The 27722-nt window shown below is 39.1% G+C and overlaps 1 protein-coding gene across 1 annotated transcript; it reads right to left on the minus strand.

The window, feature by feature from the left end:
* Positions 1 to 1144: 1144 nt before the first annotated feature.
* PRKCI (protein kinase C iota) lies at positions 1145 to 27701 on the minus strand. Its single transcript, XM_084212539.1, has 18 exons — positions 27478 to 27701; positions 20234 to 20355; positions 15743 to 15832; positions 14322 to 14372; positions 13043 to 13128; positions 11873 to 12013; positions 10981 to 11035; positions 10405 to 10463; positions 9745 to 9921; positions 8922 to 9019; positions 8098 to 8184; positions 7367 to 7502; positions 6813 to 6900; positions 5984 to 6109; positions 5801 to 5880; positions 4786 to 4875; positions 4362 to 4477; positions 1145 to 3650 (listed from the first exon to the last, which is right to left on the minus strand). The coding sequence occupies exons 1-18, from the start codon at positions 27591 to 27593 to the stop codon at positions 3563 to 3565; spliced, it is 1806 nt and encodes a 601-aa protein (XP_084068665.1). The 5' UTR covers positions 27594 to 27701; the 3' UTR covers positions 1145 to 3562.
* Between the last annotated feature and the right edge of the window lie 21 nt (positions 27702 to 27722).

The following is a 27722-nucleotide window of genomic DNA, read 5'->3' on the forward strand; positions in this document are numbered from 1 at the left end:
GGAATGTAAATGCTGCTCTGCCTTCAATTATTGGTGACTAAATGGTAAGAGTCCACCTTTCAAGTATTCAGTCCAGATCTCTTTATTATAAGCAGAAAAAAAAATTAAAATAAACCCATGGGGGATCTCTCTGTGAAAAAAAATGCAAGATATGGTAAAATCTGTTTTTTCTCTAAGGAGCTCCAATGCCTACCTTTTCTCTTCTCAGGAAAACACCATTATTCTGTGGGCAGTTGCAGGTACCTCTGTTACTTCAATACCTTACACCATCCATGCTGAAGTGAGGATGCTTGCTTAGCACTCACCACGTGTATGTATAGATTATCCAAGCTATTAGCTTCCTCCATAGAGTGCCTCAGCATAAACAATTGCTCAGACTGAGGCGAGAGCAGCTGGGCACCCAACGGAACAGAAACAGGGAGCATGCGTGGGGGGAGGTTAAGCATGTAAGATATGCAGCCATCTGCAGCACTCTCCAGGACTGCCGACGCACAGCCGTGCTAACAGGCAAGACAAAATCTCTTTTAAAAGATACTGAAATACAGAAATTCAACCACTGCATCTGTGGCAGGGTATGAGCTAAGTGCCGTCACCCTCTGTGTCAGAAATCTGAGAATGCAGGGGAGGAGTTGAAGAAACAAAGAAATAAATCATGCAGAAGTAAGTGCAGCAGACGAGAGCGTTGCTCTGAACTCCAAATCCCAGCTCTGGCAGCTGAGATGACGTTGTACGAGTTTCAGCTGAAAGAGCCCTTGGATGAGCAGGCTAAAGAAGCATTTTGTATCTTCCTTTAAGATTTCTGTCTCTGTGCAGAGGACTGATGCCTCACTGCTTTTGTCTCATCACTGGTGTTGGAAGGAAAGCCACAACCTACAAGGAAGGTTTTTTCCAAAGGACAAGATGAGCATGAGGCTGGGGAATGATGCTGGAGCAGAACCTGCATTCTCAGACACGTTTGGTAAATGCAGGGTGAGAAAGGCATTTCTTGGGTTGCTGTGGCCTATCCCAGTGCAATTTTCTACAAGAAATTAAAAGATTAGAACAAGGCTCCCATGGGATATGGATAGTTTAAAAGGGTCACATGATGATTCCAAGAAAAGACCAGCATTTCACAGTATTTCTCTGAGATTTTAACACACAGAGGTCTAATATAAATGTTTTATTTAAAGTAAAAAGTGTGCACAAATAAAGGGAATGATTACACAACATTCAAGACCATAATCCACATGAAACAGGAAAAAAGTAGTGACAATATGAACTAGCAGAGCACCCACAGGAATCCAACTTGTGTACAAAAAAAGAGGTTACTCCACATAAATACATCATGCTTCTGATGCAGACACATTCTCCAAAAAACAAAACCTACTGCACTGGACTGCTTACACCCAATGTCCCTTCTGAATATTTATGACAGTTGCTGTATGCTATTAATGAAAAATAACAGTTAATATCATGGCACTTTGGAGAAAATTAAAGTGTAAAAATGGATTTACTGTCATTTAAGATATTTGTCACTTTGCAACATTCTTAATGGTTAGATATGTAAATAGAAAAAGTATTTTTTCTGTGACATTGTAAAAAAAGTTACCTTTTGCTTTACTCCTCTGTGATGAATGGCAGAAATGTCCTTCCTTATATAAAGGCTTAATACCTTGTAGGAAATTATGCCACTGTAGAGACAAGGCTTTTCTTGTTTGCCTTAAATGATTCGCAGATTTAATATCAGTTATGCCCTGATGTCTAAACTGATCATGTGGCTACAGGAGTCAGAGGCTAAAAAACCACCATTTCCAAACTGCATGTAGAGCAGTTCACTTGACCCCATTAGCTGCTCTTTAAAGGAAGGTTCACTCTGGTATTTTACATTTGAAAAGATGCAACTTGAATGTAAGGAAACCTGATTTTTAACAGTGAGGAAGTTCAACACTTCCCTGAAACTGAAGCCCCTCAAATCACTTCTCAGTTTTGGAAACTCAGTCCAATACTAAAGAGTTTCCTATTCACATTGCAAAGAAAAAGATTAACTAAATCTCATACTATGACACCAGTGTGGATTTGTGCAATCTCTCTGCTTGCAGCTGACATGGAAGTGAACAGACATACACCAGAAACTTGTGCTATGAAATTAGTGTTGCCATACAAGGATTTTCACAGAAAGACACTGGCCAAGCAAAAGTCTACTAAAAGCTTCAGGTAATGTTTGCCAACTTGTGCTTACAGATTCTCAGATCTGCTTTAGTGATGCTTATCTTCTCTTACAGCTCTTACATAACACAGATGCCTTTCCTCAGTGTCTCTTAATCCCTTTTTACCAAAATAATAATAATTTTAAAAAAGTGGTACATTTGGCATTTCTTCAGCCCAACACATTCATAACTATTGCTTTAGCATAAAAAATAAGAATTATCTGTGCTGTATATTACACTGCTTACTAACATGAAATGTAAGAAACACACTTCTTAGTCCTAGTTCCACCCATTCTTTCAATTGCTTTCCTTGAGCCTGCTACCAACATTTCAGGATTGATTGTGAGTACAGATCACCATCTCTAAGGACAGAAGTTAAGGGAGTCATTGTGGACAGCACCTATTTTATTCTAGATATGCTTTTTCCACCGTCAAAGTGGAACTCATTCTCAGCAGTGTGGCAGTAAGATAAAAAAGGAACCAATGCCCTTTTTGCAGGCTGTGGCTGTACCGTGTGCACTTCTGATGCAGTTAAGACAGCAAGTATAAAAGCAATAAATAGGATGAGGTTCGGTATTAGCTGCCCATTACTGCTGAATTACTCTGTACAGATTTTAACTTCTCAAAGAGTTAACTGAATTCTTTCATTAAACTGACACTTGATGCCATGTCCAACCCTTGCTGAAAGGGCCAGGCTAGGAAGGCACTCTCTGTATCAGTGTACAATTCCTAGTGTGAGTGCTGGAGCAAATCTACCAATTCTGATATGGAGTTTATAGTCTCCTTCAAGGTAGGATCAATATTCCCCATGAAAGCAGCCAGTCTTGACCTATTCAGTGTAAATATCTGCTCTCCTTGCTGTCATTTCAGTCTGAAGGGCACAAATAAAGCTCTAATTTCTATGTCTAGAACAGGAAAACCAGATGTTCAGAGAGAAGAGATTTGGAACTATAGAAGTGATAAGTTCTTACTCATCTTGCTGAAAAATCTGAAATCCTTGAAGGATAACTTCTTACATCACCTGATGCAATTTGTTTCCATTAAGCACTGAAAACCTTTCCTTGCTCAGAACACTGTACTGGCAAACTATACAGTCAGACCCTTTGTTCAGTCAGGAGCCCCAGAGACCAACTCCTGTATTAAAATTCAAATTTGGCAAAATTGTTAGAAAGTTCTAATGTTTTAAATCTGGCAGCTGAAGGTTCAGCATGAGAAGCTGTCCTGGACAATAATCAATACAAAAAGAAAATTCACACTAGGTGGTGGCAAGGGCAGGATGTTAAGTTACTCATTTTATGCAAGTGCATCCAAATGGAGATGTTTATCCATGCAGAAACAAACAGAGTAACACTTGGCACAGTTCAGAAATGGAGAATTCAGACACATTCCTCAGCTGACATCAAAAGAGGATTTATGTATTCAAAGCCTTCAAATTCAGACTGGTCAATCTTCTTCACAATATCACTATTAGGATTAAAAAACAGTCATTAGAGCAAAATTAGAAAGATAACATTAACTGATAGTCTGACTTAAAATTTAAACTGTTTAGTAGACTGCAATTGAGAAAATTTCCTTTCCCTCTTTTGTCCCGCTCTACCTTTACAGTTGCCACTGGGGTCTTTTAACCCCATTAATGGTACCAAAACACAAAACCCCTCAAAAGCAGTGACTGGGCTTCACTCACTAACTCACAAAGCAGTCTGCAAGGTTTGCAGTTTCAAAACTTGCCCTAAACAGTCAGTTTTGTAAGGATCTGAAAACATTAGGATGTGATTGATACTGCACCTGCATAAGCAACTTTTCTAAACATAATTTGTACAGTCTGCATTTAGAAAGGGATGAGGAAGGAAGTTGGATTGCATAGGTAACATTTAATGTACACTCTTTATGTTTATATACTATGTGAATGTTATATAAAACCCTAAAAAGTTCCTAAAATCTGAACTGGAGCAGCTCAATCAAACTAGAAAGGTCCTTCCCTCCTCATCCCAAATCAGGGCCTCTCAAGAGTAAGGAACCACAAATCCACTACCAAAATCAAGCACGTTATTATGCATTTTATGAAGGCTTTTCAGCCAGGATAATCTCACCTGACTACTAACAATACAAAACACCCAAACAAGTTTAAAAAAGCTTCCTCTCTTCTCTGAACTTCTTAAATTCTACATTACTTACTCATCATCTGGAGTGAGCTGCACAGGTTCATTGGTGAATTGGGAATCAAAGTTATCCAGACCAAATTCTCCAGATATATTTGGCTTAAATGGAGGCACCACTTGCTTTTGCTCCATCTAAGAATAAATGCACTTAGTTACACTGAGAATGAGTTAAAACCTATTGAATTATTTTTAAACAAGGCTGGAAATTACTATTAAGTTTATTTTTTGTACTTTCTACAAACATTCTAATAATCTACTGCATTTACAGTGTGTAAAAGGGAAAAAAGATTGTGTATTATAATTTTGGTACAATATAAATTAAGAGCTTAATGTTTTTGAGCTTAAGGACCTCTCTTAGGCTCAAAACAACTTTGTCAAGTTCAAAACAACTTTGTCACTGTATGCAAAGATCCTCAGCCAAGGCAGGGGCATTCACATACCAAATCCCAGTCAACGTTGCGGAAGAAGGGATGGCCCTGGATATCTGCAAACCCTGTCTGAGGATGGCAGCCCAAGCGTTCCTTTGGATCCTGTGCAAGGAAGAAAATATTTCTAAACACGTGAATAAAATGCCAATGTTACAAATCCCATGAGAAATGAAACACCAGAGTTACAAGGAACACTGAAGAACTAAATTAGCATTATTTATTTTGGAAACTGCTCCAATTTACCCTTTGAAATAGGGATGAATATATGGAAGCCGTTAACTAAATTTTATATAAATGACTATGCTGATTTTCTTCATTTTCATTCAGACCTGTTAAACACTCCATAGGTTTTAGAGCAGGCTTGGTTAGATTACTAACAAATTTCATTCTTTCCCCCCACCTTCCCTTGCTCTTCCTTGAACAGATTATGCCAGGAGATCACACTGGGGCAGTAACTACAGCTCCTGGTAAATATTGTGGAAAGAAGCTTATTTTAACAAGACAATTCCATCTCCAGGTACAAACATTCACACACTACCAGGGAGCTGTAACAGTGTGCAGTGACTGGTGTGACTTCCTTAAAATAATTCATGCAAAACTGGTTTCTCCTGTATCTCTTTCCTCCCACTCACTAAAAGCCAGCAAGTGTTTGGACTCATCATCCACTACCACACATGCACCTTCTGGCTCTCAGAGAGCCCCCAGCAAGAAGTGAGCACATCCTGCCTCTGCATCTCCCTCCAGGAAGTCATCAGAAGCTGTCCAAATCATTTGCTAAGCTGCTTCTCTCAGAGCCAAATTAAATCTGATAAATTTGTTCAATTCTCCAGGTTAAAGAAATCACTTGGAGCATTTCTATGCCTTTCACTTTGGAATTTACTCATAATCCCAGTCTGAGAACCAGGAGGTTCAGATTTTATGAGAAGTATCTAGAATAGGGCCCCCAGCCCCATTGAAATTCTGCTTTAGGCTTTCACCTTTTCTACCCTATTTCTGTATATGGCAGATAAAGTACATCAGCTCTTACCTTGTTAAGGAAACTCTTTAGAACACCTGCTGCTTTCACAGAGAGGGATCGGGGAATTCGGATCTGTTTTTCCAAAATTACTGCAAGAAAACAAGGTTCCTATCAGCCTTTGCATCTTTGAAGTTAGTTTAATGGCTAAGTAGAAGCAAAGCACTGAAGTATAGGAACACTCATGGTACTTACCTTGGAAGAGATAATCCTCTGTGTTCTGATCAGGGTTGTCAGAACTCCCGACGATGTCGAACGGCGACCGGCCTGCCATCATCTCAAACATCAGCACACCAAGGGCCCACCAGTCCACGCTGAAGCCTGGAATTCAAGAGAGAAAACACCTCTGGAGATATTGCACAACAAAAACACCAACACCTCTGGGGCTAGAAACAGACAGAAAAGAACAAGTTCAAAAATTTAAGTATTGCCAGTCTTTCCAATTAGCTGAATAAAGGAGATAAGGACTATAGCAGACATTTATGTACAAAATAATGATCATTATGTACAACAGGAGGAGATGCAAAGAGGTTGAAGGTTGGTGTTAAGCCCTTAAAGCTTGTGATAAGCAGGAGTATCTGGAGCCAGGCATGAAAGAAATATTTGACTGAAATAAGATGGTAAATTTAAAAAACACGTAAAGGGACATCTACTATCTAAGCCTTTTTGCAATGAATTTGTATCTAATCTATCATTGCTGCCAAATGTAAAGCTCCAAAACCAAACACAATTCCAGACTGCAAGTATATCTAAAATAGTTATAAACAATAATCAGTTTGGAAGACTCAAGCTATTCTTCAAGACTGTTCAAAAGAATTTAAAATGTGCAATGCAGAATATCTCATTTGCTTTGTATGATGTTTTCTGCTCTTCATTTGAAGGTTTTATTTACTTTTTCAGACAGGATGTGGAATAAAGACTGATCATGTGTCTAATGGAGATTTTTACTTTCTACTGCTTAAACAACTCCAATAAGAAGAGATAAAATGAAAGTTAGAAAGTAGCAATAAGAAATTCCATTTACCATAATCCTCTCCCCGGAGAATTTCAGGTGCAATATAGTTTGGAGTCCCACAGAACGTGCTGGTTGTGTCACCAGGCCTCAGACCCTCCTTTAGGAAAAGATGGGGAGAAAATACTTTACAGTTAACTGAAGATCCCCCACTCCTCTGCTAAGAGCTTCACTTTGAATTAAGTCTTGAATAACCATGGCAAAGTCAAAGCCGTGTTCCAGTGTCTTTGTAACGACAAAAGTTTTCCCAGGGGAAATGGGCAGTGCCACAGAATCCAAAGAGGAGCAAGTGACTGATAATTTCAACCTCTTTTGAAATCACCTTATCCTGACTATTTCAGCCAACCCCTCCCAGACAAGTTGGTCCAGGTGCTTTATGTAAGTGTAGTCTGTACACTCTGGCATTTGCCTTTTCTCCACATGTGGAAGTGAAATGAATTTACAGCCTGTGTGCATTGTGTACAAAGAGAGATCTTGAAATTTCACTTTTAAAGGCTCCACATCTTTTAATTTATAAAAATTTCTTAATTGTTGATTTTTCTGGTTAGCAAGAAACTACATCTTACCTTACACATGCCATAATCTGTGAGTTTAATATGCCCTTCAGAATCTAGGAGCACATTATCCAGTTTTAAATCCCTGTAGATTATCCCTCGCTCATGTAAATAGTTCAGTGCTAGACTGATTTCAGCAGAATAAAACCTAGTGTAGAAAGAAATACTGATTAAGTAATCAAAACCCAAAAGCACAATTACACAGTCTTGGTAGTATGATATTTTCTATACATAATCTCAAGTATTCTATTATTTTTATACAGAGAAGGGGCAAATTGTTTATAATCATACTAACGTTTCTATGCACTTCAAAAGTTGTCTTTAGTTAATAGTAATGTCTCCTGCAACCATCTCTTTTATCTCACCATCTGAGATTAAGCATATGCACCAAGAACTCAGCATTTGCCTGGACAGCTGGTAGTGGTTGTTATACAAGAAACACATTGATATCATTAGATATGAAAAAAAAAATACCACAAAACTGTTCTTCTAGAAAAAAAATAGCAGACTGAAGTCATACAGAATAATGCCAATGCAAAGAGCATCTAAATGCTTCCTATTACAGTTCCTTCTTGAAACAAAAACACGGTGGCTTGCAGCAGCAAAATGAGGATGCAGTTTCACATTTCTTAAATCCTTAACATCTGGAGAGGATTTGCTGGATCATCCCTTATAATCTTTGCAGTGCTGCACTGTGTCAGAAAACCACTGTTTTGATGCAAGAAATCTGGAATGAGACACACCTGGCATGTTCCTCTGGCAGCTTCCTCTGCCTCTGCATATGGAACATCAGATCTCCTCCATTGACATACTCTATAACAAAGAATAACCTGGAACACACAGGATTGTTACCAATGATTGTGTGCACAGCTAAAAGGTGTGAGATGTCTGCTATAGAACAATTCCCATTCCACTCCTCCCATCTCTGGCACCACAGCTTTGAATAAATTCCCAAAGTTAAAAATCAAGTGTACAACATTTCTCTAGATAATTTCTTCATTGCTAAAGGAATGTAATGTTCCCAGATTCCTCATCCATTACAGGTACTGCTTGTCATTACTACACAAGTGACTGTATGGAGCCACATCAGTTTCTATTACTGTACAGAATAGAAAAATAGTAATTTTCATCTCTATTACCTCGTTTTCTTTTTGAAAACTCACAGTCTATTTTCTGAGTCTTGCTCACAGATTTGTCTTCAAAGAATCCAGGCAAGTTTGAGACAATTATTCCTTGGTTTTCATACTTTTGATTTTCATCTCCTCAAGCCTTTTTTTCCTTCCATTTTACATTCTCTTCTATCACATATTCTCAATCCCTTTTTTCCTACTGGATGCACTTCTCTTCCTCTCCAGAATCCTTCCCACCTAATCTACCAGTACTTTACATTTTCCCCATCTGAAAACCTCAGATGCACATGGCACTTGGGTCACAAAATGCTACAAAGATTTACAAAACATTGACTTTGCTACTTAACACTTTATGCTGTAAATTTAGGCCTTTGAGGTGCCTGATAGGATAAAATGTTTTTAATAAGACTATTTTATTATTAATTTATGACCTTTACCTGCTTTCTGTCTGGAAGCAAGAGTGCAGTCCGACCAGAAAGGGATGATTTGAGGCCTGTTCGAAGACGTGTTTCTCTGTCTGAACCCAATCAATATCCTATTTTTTGAAGAAAAGTGACATTCAGAAAAGGATTGTTGCACTTCTTAGGTCAAGTATTAATGACAATTAGCAGAAAGACATTCAAGGGCTTTGCTGTCCTTGTTTTACTTGCAAGAAATAAAATATTCTATAGTTCTGAAATGTGAAGCAATAGCTGACAGCATACTTTTTATTTCCTGGATGTCCTTGACTCTTAGCCTCACTGTGTAAGCTCCTTGGGAATGAAAACACAGTGATCTATAAAAGATAAACTGGCGCAGGGAAATGTAAAGTAGTACCAAGAAATGCAGAAGGAATCAATGGTAGACTGAGAAATAAATGCAGAAGCTCCCAGACAGCAAGCCACAGTCACTCAATATTTTCAGAGTAGTCTAAAGAAACCTAAGGGAAATCCTCAGTAACAAGAAGTTTTTAGTAATTTAATAGTGCACTTTCTGGCATGTTTTCACCAAACACTGTGCAAAAATTGCACAGTGGGGGTCTGATTTAGTAAGCAATTAAATTAGCATGGTGAGATTTCTTTGTGACAAAAACCCAGACTTGAACATATGAAAATCAGACTCCACCTGGCCACCTGCCTTGTGAACCTCCTATAGAGCAGTACAAGAAGCCACATGTAGAATTCTCACTAAGTGCTGCAGCCCAGACCTGGCTCCCACCTCCTGGGGGACACTGGAGCTGTCTGGAAGAGTTGCCCAATTGACTGAGAACACCCTGCCCACCTCATCATCGTTGACAAGCTCTTTCTTCACCACCTTCATGGCATAAATGCGCTCGGTTTTCTTCAGCCGAACCAGCAGCACTTTGGCATAGCTGCCCCTTCCAATGACCCGGAGCAAATCAAAATCCTGCAGGCCCAGACTGGAGGAAGCTTTGCCACTTTCCCTAATGCTCATTGCCTGTGGACAAAGATGCATTGAAATGAGGAAGCAGCCTTGCCAGTGTCAGCAACTGCAAAAGTCAGCATTTCAAACAACATTTCAATATTAAAATAAACAAGTAATTCAATTAACACTTGTTATCTTAGGACTGTACTGTCCGGGAAAGGAATGTGCTGGGAAACAAAGGAGGCAAAGGAGTCTTGGCAGATAAGAAACAAACCAAACTGGGAGAATTTAGAACACTTTCTCAATCAAAGTGTATCTCAAATCAACCTTATTTTATTTCAAAATAAAGTAGCATGCAAGCCACACATGCACACATCTCAGGAGCAACCCAAATGTGCCCTCTATGCTAATTTTCAGTTTGTGCAAATTAAACTACTAACATCTTGAAATTCAGACACACAGGCTTTAAGATCTCTGAAGATCCTCATGGGTTCCTTCCAACTTCAGATACTCTGTGATTCTATGTACAGAGTTAGCTTGGATAAGATGTTTTACCTCTTTTTCTTCACCAACATGGTCCAGGCTCTCATGACTTGAGGGATTGTATGGTATCACTGGAGGGGCAAGAAAAATTTATTAGACTGATGCAACACAACAGGATTTTCTTCTGCCTTAAAATTTCTACAGTCAGAGGAACAGTTAAATGCTTCTATCAGTCACAGAAACATAGTTTAATGCTTCTATTGCAAGTATTTAAAACAGATAGGTTGGCATTAGGACCACCATGCTGATTGCCACAAGAATAAACACGTTTGGCCACCACTCCAGCAAAGCTCTGCTAATGCTGTTGAGAGTTTGGTTCTGGGCTTTTTTGCTTGATCACAGCATTTGAAGTACTCAGCTTACTAAATGTAACCGACAGCATAAATTCTTCTTTGTTTAGTCAGGTTTCTGAAACTGGTAAGATGTGGAAAACTGGAATTTTATATTTATATCCCCCTTAGCATTAAGAAGTTGCTTTATTTTCCTTACTCTATTAAAAAGTAAAGAAGGGTTTTAAAAATAATTTTACTTCTAAGTTTACTTTTCAGCAACTTATAGTAATTTAAAGAAAAACATTATTGATCTTACCTGTTTCTACATTATCTGAATGCACTGATGACGGATCCATAGGCATTATTGGTTCCTGCAAACGTAAACAGAATTTTTGTAAGAAACTGTCCAAGTGTCAGACACATTTTTGTAGAATCAATAAATGAAATTAATGAGCCCTGAGGAATACAATCTAGCTACATTTTAACTTTATTAGTCAACATAGTCACTAAAACATATACAATGAAATAAACAACCACACTCCTTATTTTCCCTCTTTTCTAGAAGTCATGATATGTTTCCAGAAGCTGCAGAAGTGACAAAAGAGAAAGAAATACAGCATATGAGAAGTGAGATAGAAAAACTCAAGTCCTTCAGCAGTATATATATTAGTCAAAAGAATTCCCAAAATATAGACTGAAAGCTGTCTGCTTTATTAAACCAGGAGTAGTAATGATCTCAATTTTTCTCAGAACTTAAAAATTGAAGATGATTGAATTTCTTGGGAACAAAGTCAAAATTTCTGCTCTTCCTATTCTTTTGCTGTAAATGGGAAATAATCCAATAATCTATCATATATTTAAAGAATTTACTCCACCTATTCATTTTGAAGATGTAAAATAGTGTGTACATATGTACATGCTAGGCAACATCCCTGTGAAGGATGGGATAAATGTGACAAGGGGAATAATGTCAGAGGTGCAGATGAGGCTCCTGTCTTGCTAGAAGTTGCAATTTTGCTCAGTGAACCCCAACCTTTCTTGCAAAAATCATGGTAACCATAAAAATTATGTTTCAACTGCTGTGATTATTTGCAGGCTGCAGTTTGAAAACCGAATGGGGGCGGGGGGGGGGGGGGGGGTGTGTGTTATTTGTTTAATTGGTTGGTTGCTTCTTTTTTGAGAGAATTTATCAGGTCAGTTTTACTTACTGGCTGTAGTGTGTGTCGGCCACATTCAATGTTGACAAGTTTGTGACACTTCTTGTGAACGAGGAGTTTGCAGTTGATGCACTTGTAGCCCTGGCGCCCCAGGCCCCATATCCGGTCAGTGCAGATGGCACAGTGAGCTCTCTGCAACCAGAAACCAACCAAACTCATTAAAGAGCAAAACTGAAGAATAAAACTATCCAGCCAGACATGCATTAACCAAGCTCATCTCCTCTTTTCTCTGTAGGTGAGTCCTTACAGAGGAAGGCAAGAGAGCAGAAGCTTCAACACCTTAAACAACCAGAATTTGAATGGGAAGGTCACCACTCATGGAAGGACATTCACAAAACAACTCCAAAGATCCATGAAAACAGGGTGCCTATGGAGGCAAGAGTGGATTTAACTGATTTAACCGTGGTGCCTTGACAGCCTTTAACCCAGATGAGGTCAAAAAACAACAACAAAAAAGCTGAAGTTAGACATGAGGATGCTCAAGATGAAGTTTAGTGGAGACGATCTCAAGCATTAAGCACACAATACACTAAGCTTAGAGAAGAAGGAAAGATTATTGAAGCTGTCAAGGGACCTGACTTACTCAAATACTTTGGGTTTGGTTTTTGCTGTTGATGTTTTTAAACACAGCAGGAGTCTTCCTGGTCCTTAGCTAATTATATTTAACCCTTGCTTCCTGAAAACATTCAGAATGGTTTGCCATTTTCAGTTGATTACATGGCACCAAAAACAGGCTGCCTGGAGAAACACCTCAGCTTTCTCCTTTAAAAGTCATGAAAGAAAAGTCTGTGCATCATAAGCAAGTTCAGACCATTTTACTCCCAGAAGTTCAAAAACTGAGTACCTACTTTTAGCCATCTAATACATTCCAGTTTGCCCTCTGGGAAGATTTTAAGGGAACACAGGAGCTTTGATATTATGCTTTCAGAGTGTATGTAAAGTGAATTGCAAGCAATTTGTTTCATTTTTTTTTTCTATTTCAAGTTCCTGATGATTTAGTATTGCTTAAGTTTCCTGAAGATACAGGATTACCAGAAGTGTATAGACAAACAACAAAAATGAGAATAAAACTACCTGATAACTTTTCAAGGCAGTGGCATCATCATTATGAAAATAAGACATCCCTGTATCATGGCTTTAAGTACCCAACAAGAGTCTCACCCTGTTAAATCGTTTGGCTTGGAAAGTGTGACCATTTGCACAATAGAGCTTTCGCCACCGGCGGGCGCCTCGGCGATAAATGGACTCTAAGAGGAAAAACACAGGATTATACCCAGACAAATACAAACACAGAGCTACATCATCTTCTCCTGGAGGTTTTTGTGCAGAGTAACTCACAAAGTTTCACTCCTGCTCCTTACAGAAACAGAGGAATGTTGCAAGTATATTTTTCCTTTTTTCTTTTTTTAAGATTTAGAGAACATTTGAAGTAGAATATCCTGATCAACTCAAAATTAATTCTGATTTTTCTGACGTTAAAAGGAAGAGTGAGTCAAGAGAAGGTAAATTGTCCAAACAATACAAGCACTTGTGTGCAAAGCATACACATACCTCAGCTCAACTTGGGGAGAAGCTGTGGGGAAGGGAAAGGAGGAAGGGAGGTGAATTGGGAGCATGTCCTGATTTATAAGATTGCTTGACAAATCCTCCAGTGCTTTAAATCCACAGCTGCCACTATTAATTTTTTTTTCTTTCTTTTTAGCTATTACTTTATTTTTCATTACTTGAGGCATGTCTGAAACCGAAACTGAAAACTGAGATATGAAAAACTACACTGAGCTGGAAATCTCCTTCTGATTTAGTCTGCAACCTCATTTTTCAGATAACCAGCATTACCCATTCTGCCCAAGTTAACTTTTAAACATGCACATGTAAATTGGATTGGTCAGAGATTTGGACACCATCCTGACAGATGCTTGTGTGCATAACAGACACACCCTTTTTTATAAAACTTTAGGGCTAGAGGGAAATAACCTCTTTAATGTCTAGAACAGTTAACACACCAGAGGTTTTTGGAGAATCCTCCTGATAGCACCTAAATATCAATTTCAAATGAATTAACCACAGATCTGTAAATAGTGACATGGTAAGTCATTATCATTGGTTACAAGCCTCTGCTCACAACTGTCAGCCAGCAATCTGGCAAATCTCCAAAAGACAAGAAAAGGATAAAAAACTGTCTTGAATGAAGAGGCAAAAGCAAGGAAAGCAGAGTGACATGGGTAGTTAACAGGAATGTGAAATGCTTATTAACAATGATTCAGAAGTGAAAAACATTAAGTTCATCAAGATTTCCTATTCCTTTTAAATATTTGATTTTTACAGATTTACATTATTAATATTCATACGTGCAGGATGCCAAACAAAATGACATCAAAATCTGCTAAGACAGGAAATCTGAACTGATTTTCTGTATTTCTTAGCTGAAATGTCTACTTACTATCTTCTCCTGGACAAGGCATGCCAGGCCGCTCTGGGACACATGGAAACACTGCAAGAAAAACATTAACTTCTGATTAGCTTTCATTTCAGACAGAAAATAAACCTTTGGGTTAAATACAACACTCCTGAAAGGCATTCAACATCTAGAGAACAGCACTGACTTCACTTCAACAAAACCTTTTTTAAGAACAGGGGAGCAGCAAACCACCACAAACCCCTTATACTCAGCGTAGCAGTGACATACATGAGAAATACACTCAAAAAGCAGAATAAATGAAGCTATTTCTTAAAGACAGTAACTAGAAAAAGTAATGATTTTGGTTTTTTATGTGGCAAATCTTCCCAGTTAGTCAAGATTTCCAAATACTAAAAATGTCTTATATGACAGTGTCCTAACTGTTACAGAGGATGTTGACTATGTGAGTTTGTTTTAGTTTTTTTTTCCACAATTTATTTAGCTTCAGTAATATTACCCATCTTTTACAATTTATTCGGCTTCAGTAATCATCAGAGAGAATATAAATGTGGACAGACAGCCCTAGTGCCAGTTTAATCAGAAGTTTGTCAAACACAGAAATTAGTCGAGAAAGAGCAGATGAAAAATCTGATCGGCACAGAAGCAGTGAAATCTATCTACAAATAGATTATATTCTTCCACTTTTTAAAACTCTTTGTGGTAAGCTGGAAAGCTGTCTTTTCCTTTCAAATGAGCTGATGATAAACTAGATATTTTGCATCTTTTTAAGAGAAGGAGCCTGTTGAGATTAGTGTAACACACCAACACTTCATAATGATGACTTTTCTGCTCTAATCTCTGATAAACCAAAATTGACCTTCTACTGATAAAAAGTTACAAATAGCTAGAAAAATATTCTGGAGAAGCTGCCAAAATAGGCATATAACCCTGAATAATAAAAACTGAGCAACTACACATTAAACAGGGGCATGATACTATTAAGTTTAAAACTGAAGTACCTAATTTTAGAGAAGTGAAACTTTTCATTAATTTGCCATCATAAATGGAGCTCATTAACTTTTTTCCCTAAAAGAGATGCTGCTCTAAAGCACTTATTCATAATCAACTTCAGGATAATGTATAAATCTAATAAATAAATAAATAAATTGTACTTTATCACTTCTACCATTCGCTGCCAGCAAATGTCTGTAGGCACTTGGGCTGAATGAATGAAGAAACAGAGGCTGGATTTCATGAATAAACTAACAGCAAAATATTTTTTTCTCCCTTAATTTAAAAAAGAAGAGCTAAAAGCAGAGTGAACGGTCATCAGCATCCCTTGACAGGATGGCCACAGGCCTGAGGGGAGAAGGGTGTGAAAGGCACAGGAATGGAAGGTAAGAATTCCACTCATTCACAGGTACAAACATGAGCAGCAGGAAATTTCAGTAAATTTCACCTACCATGGATCAGAAGCTCTGAATCCTTGTTTAGTTCATACAACCGAAAGGCCTCTTCTAACTCCAGCTGAGAGGAAACAGTACATGGATCTCCTGTGGAAAGAAAATACCACAAACCTCAACCCAGTCAGTTCCATACCACTCAGTAGTTCCCAGTTCACAGGACCTCACAGTTGATTCCAGGATAATTATTGCAGAAAAAAATCCAATATTCTCAAATGTGGTAGTATTTATTCTTAACACTGTTCAAAGAGTACATTTGAAAATAGAGTCATATCAAGTTCTTTCAGGAAAAATAAAAATATGGGATATTCCCAAGAGGCAAGCAGATCAAAACAACAAACCATGCTACAAGCATGGTTACACCTTATTTCAGTATAGGAGGTGCAGGCTATATTCCAGCACCTAAAAACCTTCTAAGATTACCTTTTATTTCATGGATTTTTAATTAAAACTGAGTCAATTCTATTTTCACAGCTGCTTCAGCACTGCCAAGACTTGCACCGGGAGCTGCAAAAGCAGTTAAGAGCTCAAGTCTCTCCTCAAACCTCAATGGAAACTTTTGACAAATAACAACCTAAGTGCAACACCCTGTTTTTCTGATCTGTAACTACTACTTTCACACTCTATTTCACACAACTATTTGAAATATAATTCTTTAAAGAAAGGACACCAAGGCAAAAGAAAGATGGGAGTTGGCTGGTTTTGTTTCTTACTTTTTTTAATAAAACAACTGCAGTATTGTTGACCATTTGTGATGGTGCAGACTAAATTATATACCAAATCCTTGATGATAAAGTTTCTCAAGCTTTTCTGTTTTCTTTGGTGCCAGATGCAGATTAGTAACATTACTTAAAAATTAGCCCCCTAAAAGAATAAGCCTTTCTCAAAATAATACTGTAACTGAAACATTTTAAAAACAATGTTGAGTCTCAATCATCACTGCCCCAAAGAAAGAAAATACATCTAGTTATTAGCTCAACTTTTTCCCCCCCTCTTCATCTACACAAGACGTTCTGTGCAAGAACAAGGGATTTACCTCTGCTTGTCCTCCAGCATGAGCAGAAATTTATTTTTAGCCCAAATCCCATACAGCAAGTCTGCCTTTCCATATTCCTAATTTTTAACAGAAATACTACTTTCCGTGTCTTTAAGTGGCAAACTGGTTATGGATAACCAAACTTAAGGAAGGCAGAATCATTTCCATCCCGGCTAAACTGGATCCAGTCTGGAAGTTTTACTGCTTTGAGTCCTCAGTCAATACCACAGTCAGAAAGTTCACAAGCAACAGACCATTAACTATTCTCTTTGTGTTTTATACTGCAAGGCATCTAAATTAATACAGCCACTGCAAAAGCTTTTCAGTGCAACCACACACCACACACCCAGCAGCAGGAGGAATTTCAACTCACCCCACAGAAGTTTTTGCAGAGAATTTGTTTTGTTTCTAATGTATTACAATGCACTTGTTCCAATGTATCTTCCCCAAGAACAGGAAGGACATGGACCTGTTGGAGCCAGCCCAGAGGAGGTCACCGAGTTGATTACAGGGATGGAGGACTCAGCTATGAGGAAAGGCTGGGACAGCTGGGACTGTTCAGCCTGGAGCAGCTTTGGGGTGACCTAATTGTGGCCTTCCAGGACCTGAAGGAGCCAACAAGGAATGTGAAGAGAGAGACTGTCTACAAGGGATGGAGTGACAGGACAGGGGGAACAGCTTCACACTGACAGAGAGTGGGTTTAGATCAGATATTGGGAAAAAATTCTTCCCTGTGAGGGTGGTGAGGCCCTGGCACAGGGTGCCCACAGAAGCTCTGGCCGTCCCATCTCTGAAGTGTCCAAGGCCAGACAGGATGGGGCTCTGGACAACCTGGGATTGTGAAAGGTGTCCTTGCTCATGGCAGGGGGTGGAATGAGAGGATCTTTAAGGTCCTTCCAACCCAAACCATTCTGTGGTTCTATGCATTCTATGCTATTGCAAAAAATATAAATAATAAGTGTAAATGGTCCATTTTCAGGGTTCTGTCTTTATTGTTTCCTGCACATCAAAATCCTCCAGATGAGTCTTTGAAGCCACCAGTCATTTTCCACCAAACCACTTCCCCCTACAGCTGGAAACCTGGACACCACAGTGCCCACCCACAGCACAAACTTACACTGTGCAGAGCAGGGTGGGAGGAGAAGGAACAATTGTATTTACTCAGACTCACTAAGAGAATCAACAAACCAGTTTTTCTTCATTTGTTTCTGACACCTGTGCAAACAGTTCTGTGTTTCCTTTCGGCAGAAGCAAAAGAGGGTCTCAAGAATAAGCAAACTCAGAACAGAAAGTTTACAGACATCTCTCTCAACAGGCTTGAGTAGTACAAATTTTGCAACTAAAGACAGCTGGGATAGGAAAATATTTACTTTTGAGTAATATAGCGAGAAACAACAGACTGAAGACACACACAAGGCCAGCGTCCAACCTGCAGGATGTTTCAGAAGGCAAAGTGAAGCTGAACTGACCAATATGGCAAAAATTGAAATTTGTCTAAAATCAAATCAAGTTCATTCTATTTTCCAATTGTATCTGAAGATTTTTGAAATTACTCTACTCAATTAAATTATATCTTGTGTGCCATTACCTCTATGAAATCAGAGTAGCTACATGTGAAGCCCTCATCTTGCAAAGGCATTTACTATATGACAAATCAAAACCTTAGTGTCCAGGGAAATCCAGTTTAGTCAGGAAGTAGTGATGCCCCAGACCCCTTATCTTCTCTCAGACTATAAAAACCAAGAGTAACATCGTAACAAGCACCAGCACACACATTTCCTCATGCTACTGTTAAACAGTGAACCCCAGGCTGGTGGAGAGGATATGATAGAGGCATTTTCCAGTAAAGCAAAACAGCTTTCTAGAAAGAGTATCAACTGAAAACACTACAGAGTGGTGCTGAGAGAAGAGGCTGGGAGCTTGGCAAGAAGCCATGTATTGTACATGCAGGAATTATTCAAAATAAAGACAGGAGGATTTGCTTTAAACACACTTCTCATTGGTAGATTAACTTTTTCTCCACTGACATTAAACCGTAAGTCAGTGATTAAAGCAAACATGGATTGCTTGTGAAAATCAAATCCTACACATGAAAATCATTCAGGCACACACAACCTTCCTTTTTTAAGTAAACCTATCTCTAATTAAAGAGTCGAAATTGAGACAGAACAAACTGTGGCTTCAAGTAAATTATTGAATCAGTACTAAATGTTTTTAAAAAATATATATATTTCCTGATATGAACTAACACTGCAGACTCCTCCACTGCAGTGAGGAGTCCATTATCTTCCTGATGATAAAACAACACAGCCAGTATATAATAAAGTAAATGTTCAACTCCCAGTAGCTCTGCTGCACAGTTCAGTAATAAACACTGCTCATTTTACTGTACTGCATCTGCCTGGTATAAATAACTTTGGAATGACGAGGAGAAGAAAAAAACCCCACCTGCTCAGACTCCCAAGACTACATAATCTTCAACACACCTGCCAATATGGCACTTCTAAAAATCAACTTTGCTCCACGTTTAGCTTTAGGCTGAATAAACTGGCAGTAGCCCAATTTGAAATGGGTGGAAACAGTTCCATAAGCACCATTTATGCTGATGGCTGCATGCAAACACCAACCACAGCCAACAAATCACTGCACACTGCAGCCTTTTATGTACTGCATCAGCTAAAATAACTCCACAGCAATCTCATAATTCAGAGGGCTCTTCCTTGTAGCTGTAGCTCAAAACCTATGTGTGGGATGAATTAATTTCACTGAGAAAACAGAACCTACAAATAACCTTAAAAAAAAATTTACTACTGTACACAGCTCAATGGATGACATCTGTTAACAGGGAGAACAGACTCGGGACTTTTTTCATCCATTAAGATGGATTATGTAAGCCTAAAGATGAGGTCTCAGTCAAAGTTGATACTGCACTTTGATGAAAAGTTACCACACATCATTAGTATTTGGAAGAAGTTTTATTATTAGCTATAAGTTAATAGACTTTAGGTTGCTAAAGTAACAGCTGATAATAAATGTTTTTGGTTACACATACAACTCTATACATTAAATTATATCAATATTTTAGATAAAGACTGCAATTTGTGTAACTTAATGTCTGTTCAACTCTTTAAAAAATATAAGATATAAAGGGAATCTTCATCATTATAAAGGAGTGCTTTCTGTTGCCTTAATAAGAAATCCTAACATTGAATTAACATTTTCATAGTCACTGAGGTCTTGTTTGGTTTATAAACACAGAGAGCAAGCTACACACTAAGTAGTGCGAAACAAATACCTCTTCATTAAGCTCTACTTAAGAAGGCATTGGATAACTCATTTTTGGAGTCAGATTCTATGTTTGGTAAGCTTATCTTATGAAGGCAGAGGGAAAGGAAAAGATGAAAGGGACAGAAAAGCTGGGAAGGTGAGCAATGTATTGATGAGCACTGATTTACCTTCCTCATCAATCCACTTCATGGTGAAAAGCTGCTCATTGTCAAAAGAGCACATGTCTCGAACTTCACTGCACAGTCCCTCGAAGGAGATGGAAGGCTCAAAATAGGTTATCATGATGTCCCTGGGAAAGAAAAAAACAAAGAAAACTTCAGAAACTATTCCACAAAACATAACACTGATCATCATCTCTAACACCTTACATACACGACTAATATTAACCTCATCCCTGATGCAGCTCCATCCAAAATGTTAAAGTAAAATAAAGTACTCAAGTTCCCTTCTTATAGCAAAGTCAGGCTCCAAGTGATTTTTATTACTTGACATTGAATCCTCCAGGTATCTGCTTCAGAAAAACTCAGATTTTATGCCCATAAGTAACTATGAAGTGAGCTGCAGCAGACATTAACCACACTGAGAAATTAGATCTCTTACACCTGTGGAAACTCAAGAATTAAATGCCGCAAATGTTTGAATAATGTTCAAAACGTATTTCTGGTTTTACTTCCTCTTTAACACTTATTTAGTTATTAGTATCAAAATGTAAAAACACATACATCTACTCCAACTAAATTTTGATTGTGTAGATGTTAGTTAGGAAAAATTAATGACAGATACTAAACAGATTTCCTAGAAGATTTGGGGGCATGTGCAAATATTCAAAGTGCCTTTAAAAAAAGAGTGGTGCTTCACACAATGAAGTGGAAGGCTGACAGAGAGCCATATACTTAGAATTGAAATGTACTGCTTTACTGTTATGCAGAATGGGTATTTCTGTGATAATTAAAAGTGAGTTAACCTGGTTTTAATATGTTAGCAAAAAATGCTGTCCCACTGTATTGGCTGGGCCTTAAAAGGGTACAGGTGACAGGACTCAGACCCTTAACCAAAGGAGCTGGGAGACACATTTAGAGGAAGGAGGAAGGCTGTTTACAACACACTCATCAAACATAGCATAAAAGCTCCATGTTTGAGCTACCAGATTAATCTTCCCACAAAAACCTCCCCCAGCTGGATTTGCTCTGGTGGGTGCCAGCGCCCAGGACTGCTTGGGGGAGCTAAAAAAATAATTGAAACAACAGAGTTTTTACCTGGTCAGAAATCCCATCAAGGTTCCTACCAGACTAAAGTGTACATACGCAGTGAGTTAAATATCTTTAAATCATCATGTGCATGGGCAGATTGAGATCAAGAAGGTGACTTAACATAAAATGCTGTGGTTATGGAACCGGAACAGTGTTCAGGAGGGGTAGAGAGCACACAAAAACCAAACTGCTTGCCTGAGGCTCCTCTGAGAGCAGCAGCAGGAATAAAATCAACTGGCAATTTCTAAGCACTGTGGAAGAACAGAGAGCTGGCTTCTGGATTTATGAGCGTCATCAGTTGGGTTCGGTTTACTTAGGGGACAGACTCCAGGAAATACAGCAGATGTGTGCCCAGGATAAACACAACATTTCTTCAATAATCTGAATAAAGCAGTCAAAAAGCTGCTACGTGATTTGGGAGAGGAATCGCTCCTGCTCTTTCCACGTGAGACAAAAGGCAAAACTAATAACAACTGGACCCTGGTATTTAGACAGTCACTTACAGCAAATGAGGCTTTATTTGAAAGCACCAGTCACATCCATTCAACCCAGCAAACTCCTCTCAGACCCAAAGGTCTCCCTTTGCATCTTTTACGAAAACACAAGCTGAGAGCCCGATGACAACCAGGTGGATCTGACAGCATGACGATGTCACAGACACACAGCAGCCACCACACAGCAAGCCCGGATTAGCAGGCAAAGCCTTAACCTGTATTTCCTGTTTTTCTGGGAAGGAAGTCAGGCATTGCTTAGTTAGCAGCTCCACTAAGTTTACCATCCCTTCCTTGATTCATATTTTAGCACAGATATATTCACTGTGGTATATGTTCTTAAACAAAAAAATTAGTTCTGAAGAGTGCTGAGAAGCCAACATATTTATATTTATACATATTTACATAGCAGGGCTTTCTGAGATTGAACTAGCCAGTAGAGTTTGTTAAATGACTACTACTGCCAGAAAGGCAGAAAGTTACATACCACACTTTTTGAGATTAATCACTGATGCTTCAGCAAAAACTGAAGATTAAATTATATATATATTAGGATCAGCACATTTTCAAATGTGATGATTCAAGCTCACTTAAAACAGACTGATCTGTACTGCAGCAAAAAGGAAAAATCACAATGTTGAGATGTACTGAACAGCCTTGGAATTTCTTCATATCTCTAAAGTAAAAGCCAGTACCAAATGGAAAAAAATCCCAAACTCTTACTCCTTGTTGACACCTTTAAGTAGTACACCAGTTTTCCTTCAGAAAAAAGGAAGAGTTTAATTATTTCAGAATTTCAGCATGTTCTCTAAATTACTACTCTAATACCTCTAGCAGGTATGTATCAAAGAGTTACCAAATAATTTGTAATATCTCTTCTGCTGTAGCAGACAGTAATCAGTCTTTCAGAGAACTCTAGCCAACAGCAATGTTAAAAGAGAATGATGATGTCAAGTATAAACAAGGTTCCACAAGCAATATCTATGTAACACAGGAACTGAAAGGTTACAGGTCTTCCTACTACTTTATTTTGCCATTTGAACTCCCCTGATGAGCCTGACACTTCTGCTGACATAGGTCTCACCATCACAATGGCTCTGCAGTCACACCTCTGTGTCTCCACACTTCTTGCCCCTAACATAGCACTGATGATGCCCTTGTTAGGAAAAAGCTGCATTCACTCAAGCCAAAAAGAAGCTAAACTGTATTGAGAAAAAATTTTGCATTTAAAATTAAAGTTAGTTGGCCAAATGAAGGAACAAAGGAAAGTGAATATGGACCATAGCCTGCTGACCTGCATTAAAGATACAAAATGTTTTTTTTTTACTGAGATGTGGGGGAAAATGTTCTTGATAATAGGTCTTTCCTTGTGATGAAGATAAGGTTATACACTGCTTGGGACAAGCATGTTTGTCACAAAGCCATCCCAAGGTGAAATTAATATCTTTGTTTGTCCCCTCTTGGCACACATAGGAAATTAGAAGAAAATCTGATTCAAGCACACCTTTTGCACCACCACATCTGGAGGTGCCAATTAACTCCTACTATGGAAGCACCAGACTTTTTACAATTTGTTTTAGCACTATTGTAGCTGGTCTTAATCAGGGACCTGTGAGTAGGAAACATGCAAATATACAAGCCAGAACTTGTCCTGAATTACTTTCATTGAATATGCTATCACTTCTATCTTTCATAAATATTAATAAAGATCATTTATTCATACTACTAGAAGGCCTGTCTGAGTCAATATCCTGCAAATATCAGAATCAGTAAAACATAAACCTTAGGAAGACTGAGAGAAGGCAAATGTTAAACCTAAACACACACTAGAGAACATATTTTAAATACATATAGAAGTCCATAATGTCCACCTTTCTTGAGATCAAACAGCTTTCCTCACTTTCTTTTACAAATCATCCAAGAGCTGTAATGTTCTTTAACAAAAAAAAAAAAAAAAAAAAAAAAAACCACATCCAAAACCAGAACCAACAAAAACCCCAAAACCAGTGGCAACAATTAAACACAATTCAATATCTGTACCTCATTTTTCACTCTGATCTTAAACTCCCCTGAGAGAAGAACCTTGTAAGAACAGACACTACTGCTTTAGACTTTTCCACCTGCAGCCTCATATATCCCATATTATGTATGGGGAAATGTACAGACACATTATACACGTTACCTACATATCCACACATGCATCACACACCTGGGTCAGTCATTAAGGCTTTTGAAAAGATCTAATTAGAGCTCCCCACAATGAACCCTCACAGGACTCCTGGAGAATTCTGCTGCATCAGGGTAATTTCTGTACCGTGAGGTGCAGCCACTGCCATTCACAGCCATTTAAAGTATTGCTTTCCCCTGTTCAAGTCTGTTTTTCTGGAAAAAATATATTGTCAGAAAGCTAAATAAATATTGAAACAGCAAGAGGGGAAAATGCATTCACATGCTTAATTCAAAGTTTTCTTAAACTGAATGCTCTCCTACAAAGAAGTAGATTATCAACAGACAACAGAAGATGCTGTACTGAAGAACTGATCAAAAAAAGCGCCCAAGATAAAGAAAAATAAAAAGAAATTATGCAAGAATTCAAGAATCCTTAAGAAATTAATACCCTGGAAATCTTCATGGAGGTACATTTTGATTTTACAATTAAAATGTATTTTCTCCTCACACTTTTTCCACTTGTGTAACAAAAGTGGAATTAAATAATTTAAATAAAGAAAAGAAGCAGGTTTACCATGTATCATGAGAGGACTTTCAAGTGTGTTCTTCATTTGACCCAAATCAAACTGAAGGCGAGCAAAGCATTGTATCCACCCCTTTTTATTAAAACTCTAACCTACATTACAGCCTACACAGCTAGAACCAGCATAAAATCTATGTCAGGCGCTGAAAGAACACATGCTAGCAGATCTAATCGTGACAGAAAACTGGTTATCATAGCTGTTTGGTTTTTTAAATCAGCATGAATTCTACAGGATTCCTTGAGCACAAGCAGTGAATTATCCCTACCCCTTCCCTACTCCTACAACATACGTATAAATGATGTAACAACTTCTTGTACTGACCTGACAAAAAGCATCTCCAGCAAATGAGGTTAAGACAAAAGGCAAACTTTGAATATCATCAGAGTGCTGAAATGGTTGTAATTACAGATGATGATTAGTGCCATACACTCGGAGCTGCTATACTTTGTTATTTCATCAACAAAAATCCACCTTTGAAGTAATAAAGTGAACCCCCTCAGGAATCTCTGTTGCACACATTGCACAGATCACAGTAACTCTCTAAAATATGTAACACTATTTTAAGAATTTTAAACAACCAATCCTATGTGGAAGATAAGCACAGTTTAACTGAGAGAAGGAAATACCTGAAAAAGCTCAGCTTAATGCACTAATTCCCAAGTCTCTGGGAATTCCCCATCCCCTTATTCTCATGATCTGTGTTTATTTTTAGGAAAATTTCCCATCCTGTTTTAACATATTTCATTAATTTAAGATAAAGAATTAGCACTGCAAGGTTCAATGAAACAAAGACTCTTCAAAGGGTCCTGTGTGAAGTCTTTGTCTTGGCTGAGAAAAGCAATTGGGCTCCTGGCCAGACGCAGCCGAGTTTTTGGGATTCAGGCTCGCTCTTTGCCCCAGGCAAGTATCCCGACTATCAGATTCCCAAACGTTTCAAGAACAAATCTGTGCTTCTAAGTGGCTGGGTTGGGTAGGCTTGGTGGTTTTTTTGTTTCTTTTTCTTTTTAACCAGAAACTCTTTTTGGAAGATGAAAAGACCTTCACAGCCAGACTTTCCCAATAACTTCTACAACCCATTTAATGCTTCCATTAAAAGGAAATTAGGAGAGATTAACGCTTCCTGATTAACACTGTTTTCCATTAATTCCTCGATCCAGCTCTGAGACAGTTTATTTGAAGAATGGGGAAAAAGCTGCCTTTGGTATCAGCATTCAGTTCTCAGTCTCTGAGTCATTTCAGGGTAAGTGCAGATAAAATGTTTGGCTTTGATATCCACTTGATAGTGCAAGTCTGAGAAGGGGCTTGAGACTTTCTGCTGTAAGAAAGTGGAGAGAATAATTTGCCTACATCTCAAAATAAATCATGACTAAGGCATTCAGCTTGTTAGTTTGCTGGTATTCACAATGGTTAACCAACACCCTCTATGACTCAATGCCATTATTAAACTGATAACTGCATTAACAGACAAAAAGTCAATGGACAGGACTCAAAAGAAACATTCCAGTGCCTGTGGAATTATTACCAGTGTCATGAGCCAGCATTCCTGCCCAATGTAGCAGATTTTCTTCCTCACTCCCACTGGACTGCTTCCTCCCTGTGCTAAAGCAAGAATCCATGTGATTGCATGTGGAAATGATCAAGATTAAAACTGACCCAGCAGAAGAAAAATAAAGGGTTTCCACCCAGAGGAGTTCCCGCTTTAGTTCACTGTCTGACCAAATGAATACCTCTAATCAGCTGATAGCCAGGAGCATCTTGGCTTCCTTAAGAAAAAGTGGATTAAAGGGACTGTGAAACAAAGAGCTCAGAATTTCACATACTTGGACAGTGTCTCACATGTCCTTTAAAGCCACAGACGGGTGTCAGTCTCTACAGTAACTTCTACAGACCTCAGTCAAGAAAAGCCCTAAAGAAGACACAAGCCAGAAACCAAACACAGCAGCAAATACCAAACACTCAGCATAGTTTCTATACCTCTCCTTAAAATTACACAGCTAGAGATAGCAGAGAGTAAATACTGAAAATGTAAAACACCTTTTCTTGTGCTTAACACATGCAACTGGAAGGAAGCTATCAAGAGCATCGTGTTTACACTAAATCAAAAAATGCAACCTACATTATTTTCTGCTTAGATCACCTCCCCTCAAGCTTAATGGCCCAATGAACTACTGGCAACCCTTGCACTGAAACTTATTAAGTCCTGTAACTGTTACTATTTAATAGCTGGCTGTGAATCCAAGCCAGAACGTTTCTTTTGCTCTGTGTGTTATTGCTGGAGAGCCACCGAATTAGGCCCACAAAATTCAGATTTCCATTTCTGCAGACACCTAATATTTTGGGGGTTTTTTTAAGAGTAGAAGTATAATTGACAGTAGATGCATCTGAGTTACCATTCACAGACTCCCCTGGAAATTGCTCGGTCCCTGGCAAACAGCCTAAAAACCTATGAAACAAATTTTCATACAAACATCCTCTTCCTTTAGTCCTGAACATCACTTAACATAGAAAGACCGGGACTAAAGCTGGATCCCAAATATTCTGGCGTGTGTTATGAAGGAATATGTACTTATTATTGGCAGCCAAGGCCTGGGGGTGAAGGGAAGCAGGGTGAGCAGGGCAGAGGCTGCTCAGGCACATCCTTGCTCACCAAACGGCCACCCCAGGAGAAGGGAGGATCCCACTTCCCCCCCGAACCCTGACACCAGTCCTGCACTTGACACCCATTTCAGCACAGGCGGTTGGTCGTGGAGGGTCTTTCCTCCGCTCTTTCCCTCCTCCCCTACAAGTCAGGGCATACCCAGGGCTTGAGCCAGGAGTATTCCCGGGAGCCCGTGCCGGATACCCTGAACACCCGCGGCGCCGCTTCGGACGCTGCTCTCCGCCCGGCCGTCCCCGGGGGCTCGGCGCCCGCACTCACCCCTTGTAGTAGGCTTTCACCCGGACCTGGTGGGCGCCGTCCCCGCCGAGGCTGCCCCCGAGGCCGCCCGGAGCCGACATGGTGCTCCCGGCGCCACCGTCCCGCTGTGTCGGCATCGCCCCCCAGGCGGGCCGGGGGAGCCGCAAGCTCGGAGCGGGGGAGCCGCAGGGTCGGAGCGGGCCGGGGCGGCGGCTGCGCGACCCCCGCGCCTCCAGCGCGCCCCGCCCGCGCCGGGCGGCACCACG

Source organism: Fringilla coelebs (genome assembly GCF_963513975.1).
Source record: "Fringilla coelebs genome assembly, chromosome: 10".
NCBI classification, from domain to species: Eukaryota; Metazoa; Chordata; class Aves; order Passeriformes; family Fringillidae; genus Fringilla; species Fringilla coelebs.

What these genes read in the sequence shown, in the direction of transcription:
- PRKCI (XM_084212539.1), bottom strand. Translation starts at nt 27,593, where the DNA reads ATGCCGACACAGCGGGACGGTGGCGCCGGGAGCACCATGTCGGCTCCG. An exon ending in TGCTTCCAGACAGAAAGCAG is followed by an intron (nt 8,185 to 8,921) that starts GTAAAGGTCATA and finishes TGTGTGTTCCAG; the next exon opens with GTTATTCTTTGTTATAGAGT. An exon ending in TAAAGAGTTTCCTTAACAAG is followed by an intron (nt 4,876 to 5,800) that starts GTAAGAGCTGAT and finishes TTCCTTGCACAG; the next exon opens with GATCCAAAGGAACGCTTGGG.